Source organism: Rhincodon typus, chromosome 16 (assembly GCF_021869965.1).
Source record: "Rhincodon typus isolate 14 chromosome 16, sRhiTyp1.1, whole genome shotgun sequence".
Lineage (NCBI taxonomy): Eukaryota > Metazoa > Chordata > Chondrichthyes > Orectolobiformes > Rhincodontidae > Rhincodon > Rhincodon typus.
The window spans coordinates 27,459,093-27,473,375 of record NC_063347.1 but is presented as its reverse complement, the minus strand read 5'-3'; the positions used below and the strand labels follow the sequence as shown (position 1 = coordinate 27,473,375).

At 38.3% G+C, this 14,283-nt stretch overlaps 1 protein-coding gene across 1 annotated transcript in view; it reads right to left on the bottom strand.

Moving 5' to 3' along the window:
- cacna2d3a (calcium channel, voltage-dependent, alpha 2/delta subunit 3a) overlaps nt 1-14,283 on the bottom strand; it is a 791,006-nt gene that overhangs the window by 264,876 nt on the left and 511,847 nt on the right. Inside the window, exons 15-16 of the mRNA XM_048606724.1 lie at nt 9,888-9,959; nt 9,433-9,513 (exon numbers count right to left, since the gene is read on the bottom strand). Coding sequence (XP_048462681.1) covers nt 9,433-9,513; nt 9,888-9,959 — 153 coding nt within the window. The remainder of the gene's footprint in view (nt 1-9,432; nt 9,514-9,887; nt 9,960-14,283) is intronic.

The following is a 14,283-nucleotide window of genomic DNA, read 5'->3' as shown; positions in this document are numbered from 1 at the left end:
GAAGACTTTCCACATCAAGCAGATGTTCACTTGCACATCTGCCAATGTGGTATACTGCATCCGCTGTACCCGTTGTGGCCTCCTCTACATCGGGGAAACCAAGCGGAGACTCAGGGACCGCTTTGCAGAAGACCTACGCTCAGTTCGCAATAAACAACTGCACCTCCCAGTTGCGAACCATTTCAACTCCCCCTCCCATTTCGCAGATGACATGTCCATCCTGGGCCTCCTGCAGTGCCACAACGATGCCACCCGGTTGCAGGAACAGCAACTCATATTCTGCTTGGGAACCCTGCAGCCCAATGGTATCAATGTGGATTTCACAAGCTTCAAAATCTCCCCTCCCCCTACCGCATCCCAAAACCAGCCCAGCCCATCCCCGCCTCCATAACCTGTCCTTCCTCCCACCTATCCCCTCCTCCCACCTCAAGCCGCACCCCCATCTCCTATCTACTAACCTCATCCCGCCCCCTTGACCTGTCCGTCCTCCCTGGACTGACCTATCCCCTCCCTAACTCCCCACCTACACTCACCTTTACTGGCTCCATGCCCGCCTCTTTGACCTGTCTGTCTCCTCTCCACCTATCTTCTCCTCTATCCATCTTCTATCCACCTCCCCCTCTCTCCCTATTTATTTCAGAACCCCCTTCCCCTCCCCCATTTCTGAAGAAGGGTCTAGGCCCGAAACGTCAGCCTTCCTGCTCCTATAATGCTGCTTGGCCTGCTGTGTTCATCCAGCTCTACACCTTGTTATATCAGATTCTGCAGCATCTGCAGTTCCTACTATCTCTCATGCATTGTTCCCCACCATTGAAGTCAGGCTGAGCCCCTTGACTTGGCTGAGGACTAAAGACTTTGAGACATGGTCCTTTTGTTGTATGTCATTCAAGTTCACTCCATAACTTGCTGGAACATGGTGTAAATGTAACATAGATGTAGCACAAAGCTGTACAACAACATGTCCATCTCTTTACATGATTTCTGCTGACACCACGACATGCTGTTATGCTTTGTGTGTTAAACAGCAATGCAAAACAGAAGTGATGTGAAGCTTTAAGTTCTGAATGAAGTGGTAACGCATAGAAAGACAAGACAATGCAGAGATGTTTTGAAAATCCAAGTTAAGTGGGTGCCCGGAGAGCAATCAAGTCGCCCTGAGATACATCATGGTCCAATCATGATTCAGGTGCTAGTCCCTGTGTACAAAATGTCTTGGCAGCAGTATTATAATGAAAGGTGCTTGTGTGCTCTAAAGTGCAAAAATTGAAGTGATGAACTGTATTCTAAGTGTGTTGGAGATGTGCCATGATGATGTTGTGAAGTTGGTATGTATCCAGGGCCAACCTCTGCTGATGGAGTGGATACATGTGCTTACTGGTCATGGACCATAACCCGAGATATTGAGGACTGCTGTCCAATGTTGAGGCCTATTGGTGCAACTGAGGTGTGAGGAAATGGGTCTGACATTTTTGTTGGGTATTGTCACTGTTTAGTCTCTTTCTGGTGTATGGGAGAATAGGAAAATGCAAATCAATGAGGGGAGATTAGACACTAATAGCATGCAAATATATGCAATTATTCCTCTTGCAATGCACTAGCAAGATTATCATTGCACCATTCAAAATATGTTTGCAGAATCAGATTTTCTTTTTTCCACCTTCAGAATCTCATTTATTCCAAGCTTGCTTTATTTTCACAACTGACTTGCCATTGTCTACATTATTCAGAGACTGGGATGATTCCATCCAGTGTTATCTTCTCTATCACTGAATATTTCTTTTGGCATGCATTTAGTTACTTTGACAAATAACTGACTGGGTGTTCAATCTCTATTTCATGGTCTTGTAGGAAAACGGCCACACTGATGTTGCTGCCATCAACGGCCTGATTAAATGGCTTCTCATCATGCAGCTCAGACTGGTAAAGTTGACTGCACAGCTTTGAAGTTGTCAATGGCCCCCTGATATTCTTGTATCCTTTCAAATTTTCTGCCTTTCTTCAATAAATTTGACCAAAGGAACCATGAAAAAGTGCTGAAGTTCAGAACATATTTCCATTAAAGTCCACCTTATGCCAACACAGCACAAAATTTGACATTGTACAAGGCATAGGAAAACCCAAAATAGCTCTTACTTTCACTTGTTTAGGAGGTACATTGCCCTTGTCCACAGTATGGCCCAAATAAGCCACATCGCTTTGACAAATTCACTTTTAACCATATTTGAAACCAAATTACCTTTGTAACTGGTTAAACAGTCTAATCAAGTCATGTAAATGCTCTGAGGAAGGGTCACTGGACCTGAAATGTTAACTCTGATTTTTTCTTCACAGATGCTGCCAGACCTGCTGAGCTTTTCCAGCAACTTCTGTTTCTGTTCATGTAAATGTTCTTCCCTGGTTTGAATGAATACAACTAAGTTGTTGAAATAAACTTCACAGTTATACATTCCAACAAAGACTTATTGCTTAACTGTTGGAAAATTGCAAGTGCAATTTTCAATCCAAACTGCATGACTTTGATTTGATAAAGCCAGCTGATGTTTCCAATGTTTCTCTGGTTCTATCAGACAATGTAACTAGACAGCATCCTTTTAACAAGTCAATTTCGGTGATGAATCATGAGTGTCCACTTTCTGTGTAAAAGAGTTGGCTGTCATTTCTTTTTAATCTATTTCCTCTCATCTTAAAAATACCACCCCCCCCAAGTCTTGAAATTCCCCACCCTAGGGAAAAGATACTTGCTATTCACCTTATCTATACCCCTCATGATTTTAAAAACCTCTATAAAGTCACCCCTCAACCTTCTATGGTTCAGTGAAAATCTCCCAGTCTACCCACCCTCTCCTTATAACTGAAACCTTCCATTCTTCTCTATTTACTCACTAGTACTGTGTCTTTCAGGTCATAATATACAGCTATTGGTTATGAAACAATTTCTGAGTTGCCCATTTGATATAACTCTCTCAATTTGGATTCCCTGTTTAGTGTTTTTATTAAAGAAGATGGGCTGCACTAGTCATCCTCATCTTCTATATTCATTATCTTATTTCTATTTGTATTTTTGAAAATTACAGCTGAGTCTTGAAATTTTAAGTCATCTCCCTTACTTTCATTGATGTTCATGCTCCTTCGTGTTTATTTCCGTTGCCTAAGATTGAGTCACAACACAATCGGAAACAATCCAGGATATTATTGTGTAGTATCTCAATTTCTTTTACCTCCATTGGTTGTTCCATGACCTTCAGTGAAGCCAATATTTTTGAACCAGTCCAGTTAATTTCCAAGTTAAGTTCATTAATTCAACTACAATTTTTCCATTTACTACGCCATTCTTTAATCACACTCTGTATAATGGGACTGCCTTGGACTTTCCATGTATACCTCCAATTAAAATGTAGTCCTTCACTAACCCTTCTGGAGGTCAAACAATATCATCAATTAGTATCAATGACTGACTTGCTCCAGTGGATCTCATTATCTTTATTAGTTTAGCTCCTTGATTTGAAGAATAAGGAAATAGCGCCCCTTTTGAAATTAAATTTTCAGAATCTCATATGATCTGAGCTTCTTCATTAATAATCAAGGAAGAATTTTCTTTCTAACTGTATTTCAGCAAGTTAACTGCAGCATTTCAATTTCAGGCTTCCCTTCTTCCAATTCTAAAAGTTACAGAATCATTTTAAGCATCTGTTCCTTACAAGATTCTGATTTTACATCTACCTTCAATTTATCTGCTAATTCTCTCGGCTTAGTCAAAGATTTCAAATAATTTCAGATAAGGAGTGGAGGTAGTGGCAATGTTTCTGGGTTAGTAATAGAGAACTTCAGGCTAATGCTTTGGGGACATGGATTCAATTCCTCGGGTGGCCTGTTGGCACCGTGGCTAGCACTGCTACCTCACAACTCCAGGCATCTGGGTTCAGTACCAGCATTGGGTGACTGTGGGGTGTTTGCATATTGTCTCCATGTTTTACGTGCATTTCTGCTGGTTGCTCTGGTTTCCTCCCACAGTCCAATAATGTGCAGGTTAGATGGATTGGCCATGCTAAATTACCCAGTAGTGTCTAGGGATGTGCAGGTGAGATGGATTAGCCATGGTAAATGTGGGGTTATAGGGACAGGGTGGGAGGATGTACCTGGGTGGGATGCTCTTCAGAGGATTGATGCAGACTTGATGGGCTGACTTGCCTCTTTCTACACTGTAGAGATTCTAGGAATCCACTGTTATGTCGTCTATTCCCAGGAAACTCATAGCAACATTCAAAAACCTTCTTGAAAATCTAATATGTGCAATGAAGTTCACCACAACAGTTCAAATTTATGTTAGCATTTCTGTATATTGTTTGTTTAAAAGAGACACAGACTTCTCTTAAATTTAATGACTTTTAAATCCCAGGCAAGAGCTCTCATTTCTTATAATCTCAACTGATGGTACTCTTGGAGAAGTCATATCCCAGAATGAAATCTGGCTTGATAGATTTTTTTAAATATGTTAGTTCAGCGTAGAATCAATACAATCATATAATGTAGAAGAGCCCCTTTGGTCCATCGAGTCTGAACTGCCAAAAATGCACAAAATCTACTTTAGTCTCTCTTTCCAGCACTAAGCCCATAGTCTTGAATGTTACGACATTTTAAGTGCTCATCCAGGTACTTTTTTTAAAGGTTATGTGGTTTCTCACATCAATTACATTCCCAGTTAATGCTTTTGAGGCCCTACCACCCTCTTGAGTGAAAAGCTTTTCCCTAGTTACAGGTGCTATCCTGAAAATCCCCTTATTGCAAGTCTCTGTCTTTAATTAGTTATATATGTTCTATCCAGGCTAAAATACTTCCTCTGGTACAGGGCTCTTATCTTATCAAGTAGTCTAATGTTATCAACATTTTCTGACAATCTAAATATATTACATTTATTGCTTTCCCTTTATCTATCCTCCTTGTCACTGCCTTAAGCAGGGTAACGCAGAAGAAATAAATTTTAAAAAAGTATGGAATACAGTTTAGAAACACACACACACACAGACAACATTTTCAACCTATATCCCACACCATCAATGTACAGACAGATTCAAGTCCAGAGAAAGCAAATCATGTCTCAACTCCTTAGGGTTCTACTTAACTGAGTCCTGACAGTTTCTATGCCATGGACCATGGAGATAATTCTATGAGCCTTTGGCAAATCAACATGCCTAAAAATCAAACCTGGGGAAAACACTCCTAGCTGAACGACAATATATCGGAATAGCAGTACAGTACTATCTTACAAGTTCTGGTAGTTAAAACTCATTCGATCTTCATTAGAAAATTTTCGCAAATCTGACAGCATCTGTTTTCTCAGTCTTAATGACCTGCAGACTTTCAACCAAACTCTCCTAGTTTAGAAGTTTCATAAACTTCTATTGAGGTGATTGTGATTTACCTGAACTGTACTATACTCTTGTTAAGATAGGAAATTAAATTTGTTTCGACACCAATCAGGTCTCTTTTGAACTGTACTAAAAGGTTTTAACCTCTGGGTTTCTTAACTAAAATCAATCCTTGATTATTCTGAACTAATGGCATTCAATGTTTACCCATGTGTCACAAACCACGACAATATAAAGAATTTTCCGTTAACATCACATTGGTTTACAGTTGCTTGCTGGTTGAGCAATGCTGAATTAGACCATTGTTCCAGAATGACTCTTTGACATTGTTATTTTTTTAAAGAAAACCCTCTCAATCTGACCAGGTTGAGCCAAACTCTATTTTGATGGATGTTTATAATATTGTTACCATTAGCCTCTGGGAAGGTTTCATTCTTTGCTCCAGAGGGGAATACCCCAATTCAATATACTCCCGGATGAGGATGGATGATTGGTCTTTCCTTCTTTATTCACCCACACCCAAAATTGGTTGCAACAAGTTACATTTAAAAAGGATACCTTCTCTTGTAGATAATTTTCTCCAACACCCAATGAATTTATGTTTTGAAATGAGCCAATTTAATCAGGTTTTCTTGGATTAACAAAAGGGTCAGTTATTAGTTATTGAACAGGAGAAGAACTAACAAGAAAAAACTAAAACCACAGATTCAGAATAAGAAGTAAGTCCAAAAAAGTGATAGAAGTTTTTCACAAATGTACAGATCATGTACATTTACAAAATGCGTCTTTTGTAAAGTGTGTAAAATCAAACATTTTGGCCGTGACATTCAATGGTAGTGAAAGTGTTGACATTGGTGAATAAGATTCTTAACTTTGTAGATTGATTAAAATGCTTTATTCTCTGTTCCTTTCAATGGCAATTGGCTGGTAGCACTCAGAGTCACTGCAGAGTCATTGGTGTTTAATGGCTGTTCTCAAGCTAAATTACCCCATACTGCCCAAGGATGTGCAGGCTAGGTGGATTAGCCATGGTAAATGCAGAGTTACAGTGATAGGGTGGGGGACTGGGTCTGTGTGGGTCAGTGCAGACTGATGGGCTGAACAGCCTCTTTCCTCACTGTAGGAATTCTATAATTCTAGGCAGCCTCTCATTATCTGTTGCCTTTTAGTCTTTCTGTCTGAAGTTTCCCTGACTTTGTACAGGTTTGGCATTCCATAAGTCCGCATAGATCTGCCAGAAAGTCATTGATTGCAGTCATCTTTTGGCTGATACATCTTTCTTTTAGAAAAGAAGAAGTTAGAATTAAAGATTCAATAAATCTGCATGATTTTTGGGGTTCTGATCCATCATTGTGTCATAGAAACATGGATTCTAAATGACAGATAAATGCATTTTTGCTTTTCAATGATGTGAAGGTCTGACCTACTTTTGTTTTAGAGAGTCAGAAAGTCATTTGAAACAGGGAGCAAAAGACAGACATTCTAAGAAATCATGTGACTGAGCTAAATAACTCAACAAGTTATCTGGTGAGATAATTGTTGCTTATTGGACTTCAAATTTTACTATCTAAAGGAGGAGAGGCCAGGGGCCAGAAACAGGGGCCAGTTTTGCCGAGATTAGTGTAGTTAAAGGGGGATGAGTCTGGGTGGGATGCTCTGAGGGTCTGTGTGGACTTGTTGGGCCGAAGGGCCTGTTTCCACACAGAGTTGTGTCATTCAGCATCTTAATAGTGGTCAAAGCATTGAATTTATTTCTTACAGTACAGTGAGGAAAATTACTGAGTTATCCTGGGTAGTATGCGTCTTGGGGTGAGACAATGGTATGTGCAGAAAGTCATTGAAAGAAAATAGTTGCAATCTCATCAGTTTAGTAAGAAATTTTAAAGTGAAGACAGGAGTTATACTTCACTGGGGTTGATTTCTGAGAAAAAGGGCAGAATCTGCATTTCTGGTTGTTTTTTGATAAGACCTCATCAAATTGTCTCTCTATATGAAAACCAAAAGGTCTACAGAGCCAGGTTTCAGTCTGGAATCCAACTTGTCCAGTATTTCCTTCAGCTGGGATCAGGACATCATGAAATCATCAATAAACAAGGATGAGTATGAGCAGAAATTAACATCTCTATAACAGTGCATTGAAATGCAGATGTGTATTTCTTGGTTGATTTTTGGAGGTTACACATTAGTATGCAAGTTGCCAGTAAAGAATCCTGCTTCAAACAGAAAGAAGCCACCATCCAGAACTCACAAATGAACAACCTTTCAAAAGCTGCTCCTGAGCAACTTTCTGTGTGGACACTATTTGTTTAAGGTTATTACCTCTGTCTAGTGTGTACTTGTATCACATTTTTATTACTTTTTAGGGTAGTAGGTATAAAATTCCTCTTTCTTCCATTCAACAAAAACCTTGTAATTTGGTTTCTTCATTCTTATCTAGTTCATTTCATAATATTTGAAGTGTGATAATTGCATTAAAAAAGAATACAATTACTTGTTCCAATCATCTGAGAGAGAGCTAAAAAAAGCCAATTATTCTTACCCCTTCCGGTCATAACAAATTAAAGGATCACACTCAAGTCCAGAAATATTTCTTTCTGAAATATTTATCCCTTTAAATTTAGACTGATTTCCTTAATTTGTAAGATTCGGTCTATATTCATAAATTATCTTCAATATGATGTTGAAGCAATCTATTTAAACATGAAGAGGGTACTGTGCATTTGACAATCCTGTATTAGTGAGGGCTGTTTAAAGTTCTAATTTTGTGATATACAGAAATTTTGTGCTTGGTTACCCTGACAACAGGACTTAGTGATATTATAGAATAAAAACCGAAAGAACTGCAGATGCTGTAAATCAGGAACAAAAACAGAACTCTAACGAAGGGTCACCGGACCTGAAACGTTAACTGAATTTTTTCTTCACAGATGTTGCCAGGCCTGTTGAGCTTTTCCAGCAACTTCTGTTTTTGTTGCTAGTGATATTATAAGTTGTGCTTCTCCAGGTTTCTAGCACTTCTACCATTAACAAAGACCATCGCAAGGATCGTAGTCTAACCACTGGATTTGTAGCCAAATCCTCTTGATGGCAAAAGTTTCATGAGATATGGATGTTCATCTGGTCTCTGGCTAGGCAAGAAAGTCAATGTGACACCACCAACCTCTTCCCATTCAGGCCCAAGCTAAAATCAAAAGGTAATCTCAATATGTGATGGGATGAATGTATGAGGTCCCCAGTTGCTTTTTCCGTCAAACTGAAACCTTACATTTATCTACATTATTATGCAACTATCATTCATTTATGTTTGTTGGTCCAAACATATTTTAATACTGCTTAATTTAATATATTTGTTAAATTTCCACATTAATTTTTAATGTAAATGTTTATTAATCATTGAGAAATATGGCTATAATACATAAAAATGCAATTAAGCAGAATTCCAGTGAGGTTCTTTTTCCCAATCCTGGTATGGAGGGAAGGTCTTATGAGGAAAGGCTGAGGGAGTTGAGGCTGTTTTCGTTAGAAGAAGGTTAAGAGGTGACTTAATAGAGACATACAAGATGACCAGAGGATTAGATAGGGTGGACAGTGAGAGCCTTTTTCCTCGGATGGTGACGGCTAGCAAGAGGGGACATAGCTTTAAATTGAGGGGTGATAGATATCGGACAGATGTCAGAGGTAGGTTCTTTACTCAGAGAGTAGTAAGGGCGTGGAATGCCCTGCCTGCAACAGTAGTTGACTCGTCAACTTTAAGGGCATTTAAATGGTCATTGGATAAACATATGGATGATAATGGAATAGTGTAGGTTAGATGGGCTTCAGATTGGCTTCACAGGTCGGCGCAACATCAAGGGCCGAAGGGCCTGTACTGCGCTGTAATGTTCTATGTTCTATGTTCTAATCATCTGCCACAACTTTGGTGGCCAGTTTCTCCAGGGTTTCTCCATAACATGGCAAGAAATCAGGGCCATTCAACTGTGAAAATTCCACCCAGATCGTTTTTAATTTCTTTGTACGAGAATTGATATTTTCATGATTGTCAAAGAAGCTACATATGTGATCTTACCTTATACTTTGGAATAACTTTCAAAAGCTCTTTCACCGGAACATCTGTTCCGACCACACCCAGAAGAATACCTTGTGTGCGCTATCAAAATATGAAAACCATACATCCAGTTATTTCCCAGAGAAAGAATCTCACTGTTTAACCTTGACCAACAATGTTTAAATATTTTATTTCTGTTAATTTATTTCACTTCACTGAACAATCTAATGCCTAATAATCAGCATGCCCACATTTTCTTTCTCTCACCTGAAAAAGCCACAGAGCAAATGCAGGCTGGAAAATAGGCAACTGGCCTCCTACAATACTTTTCTGAGCTGATGCCAACATGTACATGAAAGCAGCCTGACTTTTTCCAGTGTTTCCCCACATTATTGCAGATTACATTTAATCTGTGTGCCTTCTTCCCCCCAAAATATTTTCTGTACTATTGTCAATCACAAGCAAGGCATACTCACCGTCTCATTCTTCTTGCTAAACACAGGCATTGCAATTGTTGTCATTAGAACTCGCTCAGAATCAGCAACAGTCTAAAGAGTGAAGAGTACAATTAGGAGAAATCATGGTTACTTTATAGAAAATTAAAGTCACAGTGTCCATTCTTATGATTGCTAACATGAAATAGTTTTGCTTTCAAAGAGGAAATCTTTAAAGCTATTTTCTCTATTCAACAGTTAATTCCCCTGTGCTGAAGCTTCATTTCTATCATACTTCCAGCTGTGAAGCAAAGCATTTTATCAGCTGATGCTAATTCTCTCCTGAATATTGCAATAATTGGTAAGAGTTATTGTTCCAAGTGATGTGATAACTGCATAACATATTTTCCACTTGTCATTAGCTTTAGTCTCTTTTAGTAATATAAACAATTTCATGTTGAATAAGTTCACCAGTAGAAGTAGTGAGGTTGTCACTCAGAACATTAGTAAAATAAAACCTGTTTACTGCCTACAATATGCTACAATTCTACTATTGAATATATCTATTTCATATTCTCCAACTGTAATTGTACCAGTTCCAAAAATACTTAAGGTTATTCCAAGGACAACACAACAAAAGATTTCAGTGACGAAAGGAAAGATAGGACCAAAACAGTAAGGGGAAAATGATCATTTTTCAGTTTGCAAATATTTAAATACAATATTTGGTTAAGCATGTAATGTATTATTAATGTATTGATAACAAAATTAAATTTTAGACAAAGTTCACAAGACATTGTAAACGTCCAAAAGATAAGATTTATTCTGATGGCATTTCTAGGTTACTGAGTGTAGTCTTTTCTACTATAGAAAGCAAATCTAAACCATGAATGTCCCAGAACAGTAGATTTTCTTTTTATATGCAGATGCTTTCCATTTAGAGCTTACACTTATAACATTAGTAAAGGCTGACATATTATAATCTCATGCACGGCTATACAGTGCTCTAAATCAAATTAAGTATTTGAAGCAGAATGACAACTCTTGTGACAGAGGGCATGAATGAAGGTCAAAAAACAGAAAAAGAAATTCCAACCACTTGTGTTTTTCCAGGGCTTGAATGAGTTTCGATTATGATGTCTTATGAAGTATCATGATCATTCTTCGGATGAGCATATTTTGCCTTCTGTTACTGTTTACCAAGTGGTTTCTTGTAAATGTAGTCAAATCATGAACCAATTGTTGTACCTTAGATATCATAAGGCGCTTATTATAGAATGCTGAATTCCAAACTAAGGTTTCATATGAATTTTAGCATAAATTATCCAGTGCATACCGAAATAAATCTTGAATAAAATCAATAATGTTGATATGTTAAACTAGTTCTGTTACCCACATTTGACCTACATTTAAAAGTCATGTTTATATATATTCATCATACTAGCAACCCACTGTATTTTGTTTGTTGATTTTATTGCAAAGAATACTTAATTCCCACCTAAAACTCAAATTCTATCCTTTTGATTTCCAGCTGGGAAACACACCATACTGTTTTCAACCTGCACAACAGCCACTGGACAAGACAATTTTAAACTACTGAGTTGTAAAATTAGAAAGCTTCATTTAAAACAGGTGACGTCATTTGGTCTGTTTGGAGCTCAGTAGTTCATTTTCAGATTACTGCAAAGTAAAGCATAAACAGTATATATCTTCTTAAATTGATGTAGTTTTGTCAATTAAAGCTAATTGCTACCTGGATTAATTTTCATCCAGAAGGACTTAAATATCTGAAAATGAAAATTGTATTTAACAGTTTAAACACTGACTGAAAACGAGTATAACCATTTTCTATTTTGCTTATTCTTTTGTTATTGAGTTTAGGTAAGGAAAATGTAATTCATAAAATGCTTTTTTACCATTCATATAAATAATAATTTATATCTATTTTTAATTTGATTTATTTATTTATATTTATAATTAATTTGAAAACTCACAAAACGTTAGAAACTGCGTGCATGCAAAAGTTCAATGTGGTTAGCCTTTTGAAATGTAGTTCAGTCCAGTTACTATTTAAATAATTAAGTCAAATAGATTTAAAATGCAACTATTTTTAAAAGCAGCTTGATTGTATTATGAATATTAAACTTAAACAACTAAGTTTTAAAATATATTGTTTAATAGAATAGAAACAGAATGCTCAGAAGACCGAGATGTAATCACACTAAACATCTGTCTGGAGACAGACCCATGTGATCAGGTTGTAATGGGGAAAGAAAACGATGCGTATTGAAAGTCAAGTGAATTTTGTCGCCTTGAGACAGAAAGGGAGACAGCTACTTCTTTGGACATGAAAGATACATAAAGGTACCCAAAAGTAATAACTGATGTTTGGGGAAGAAACAGCTACTGCTGCGATGAGCAGGGTGAACTATTTCCGTGTTAAAAATTAAGCAGAATGTTTATGAAGGTTGAGTTTTTATTCAAAAAGAACGGAACAAAATTGATGGGAATCTATGAGATTTGAGATACAGGGGAGTGAGTTTAAGCTAAGTGAATTTAAATAAGCTGCTCATCTGTTATTGGGTTTGAAAGCAGTAGCTTACATTAAATCTAGTAGGCCACCTGTTTACCACCCAAACCCTTCCCTGCCTGTCCCACAATTATACCAGCAGCGTGGATGGTTTTGACTGGCCTGTCCACCAATGGCCAATTAAAGCCTGTAAGTGGGCAACCAATGCCTCTTACTGAGTGCAAGGAAGGCCCTTACCATGCAAGGAAGGATCCTCTGCATCGCTGGCAGTGGTTGAGGAAGATGTTCCATAACTGGGTCTGTGGAAGGGTCTTCCAAGGTGTAATTCCAAATGGTTTAATGTTGCCCTTGAACTCTCAAAACCACAATTCCCCCACTGCCCTCCCAAACACTTTAAAAAGTGCTGATCCACCACAGCTCTCCAACTCATTGCCATTGTTTAGTACCAACAATAGCCATGGCTCACATTTGGACTATTGGTACATTAAGAGTTGCCCACTTCTGATTGGCTAGCATCTGTTTCAGGGAGAACATCCAATTGTAATATGCCATAACATTTCTAAGATTGTTATGTGCAGGACTGTCTCTCTAATTTTAGGTAAAATGGAGGAGGGGGGAAGTCATGTGACCTCGTTTGAATTCTGTATGACAACAAGCCTTGATTCCCCACCACCATGGTTGACAGGGACCTCAGCTATGTCCGACTCATCTTTCACACTTCAGCCCTCACCCTTTCTTTCCCCTCCCACAGCAGCAGCCCTAAAGTATCCACATTCAAAGGATCATTAGCCACCATATCCATCACTTCCAGTGGATGCCACCACCACAGATGCTGCCGGACCTACTGAGCTTCACCAGCAATTTCTGTTTTGTTCTTTCATGAATGTTATGATTAATGCATTGGGACAGTGGAAACCCAGGTGAAGAATTCTATCATTGTTAGTACTGACAAACTGGGGGACTTGTAAAGTGCTTTATCCACAGAAGAGACACCGTGCAGATTTCAGGTCATCCAATTGTGATGCTCAGCACTAGTCACATGAATGGAGGGGTGTCTGGTGAGGAAGTATTTTCTCAAAAGGTGTTCATTGATTCTTCCACTTCACAAAGGCTTCTTAAATGTTTGAAGTAGTGTCAGATGGTGGCACTAGCAGTCATTCTATCATCTCACATAACTTCAGCTACTGCAGAACATCTCTGAAAGGTTTTTGTCTGCATATTGCCTTGAATAGCTAAAGGATTGACAAATTAAACCAGCAAGAGTTCAGAATGTTTTCCTGTACAGAGAGCACTATCAATCTTCAATCATTAATCTGGAATTTTGTTATAAGACCATAAACATTAAGAAAGTAAACATAAGAAGGTAAACATAAGACACAGGAGCAAGAGGAAGCCATGCTGCCCTTTGAGCCTGCTCCACCATTAAATAAGGTGGCTGATCTGATTGTGACTTTATGTTCATTTCCTGCCCGCCCCAATAACATTTGACTCACTTGCAGATCTAAAATCTGTTTAACTCAACCTTGAATATAATAAATGGACCAGACTTCACTGCTTTTTGAGTTAGACTATTTCAAAGTTAACAACTCTCTGAAAGAAGAAACTCCTCCTTATCTCCATCCTGAATGGCAGTCTTCTTATTCTAAAACTATACCCACATTTCTAGATTCCCCCAGCAACTATACTGCCACTACAGTCACATACACTTGCTTTTAAATTCTAACGAGTATTGTCCAAACCTGCTCAATATTTCCTCATGAAATCCTTTCATCCCTGGAGGCAACCTTAATAACCTTCCATGAACTGTCTGCAATGCATGTAGATCGCTCTTTCAATAAGGAGACCAGACGGTACACAAGCCTTCAGGAGGTGCAGTCTCACCAATGCCTTGTACAGTTGTAGCAAGAG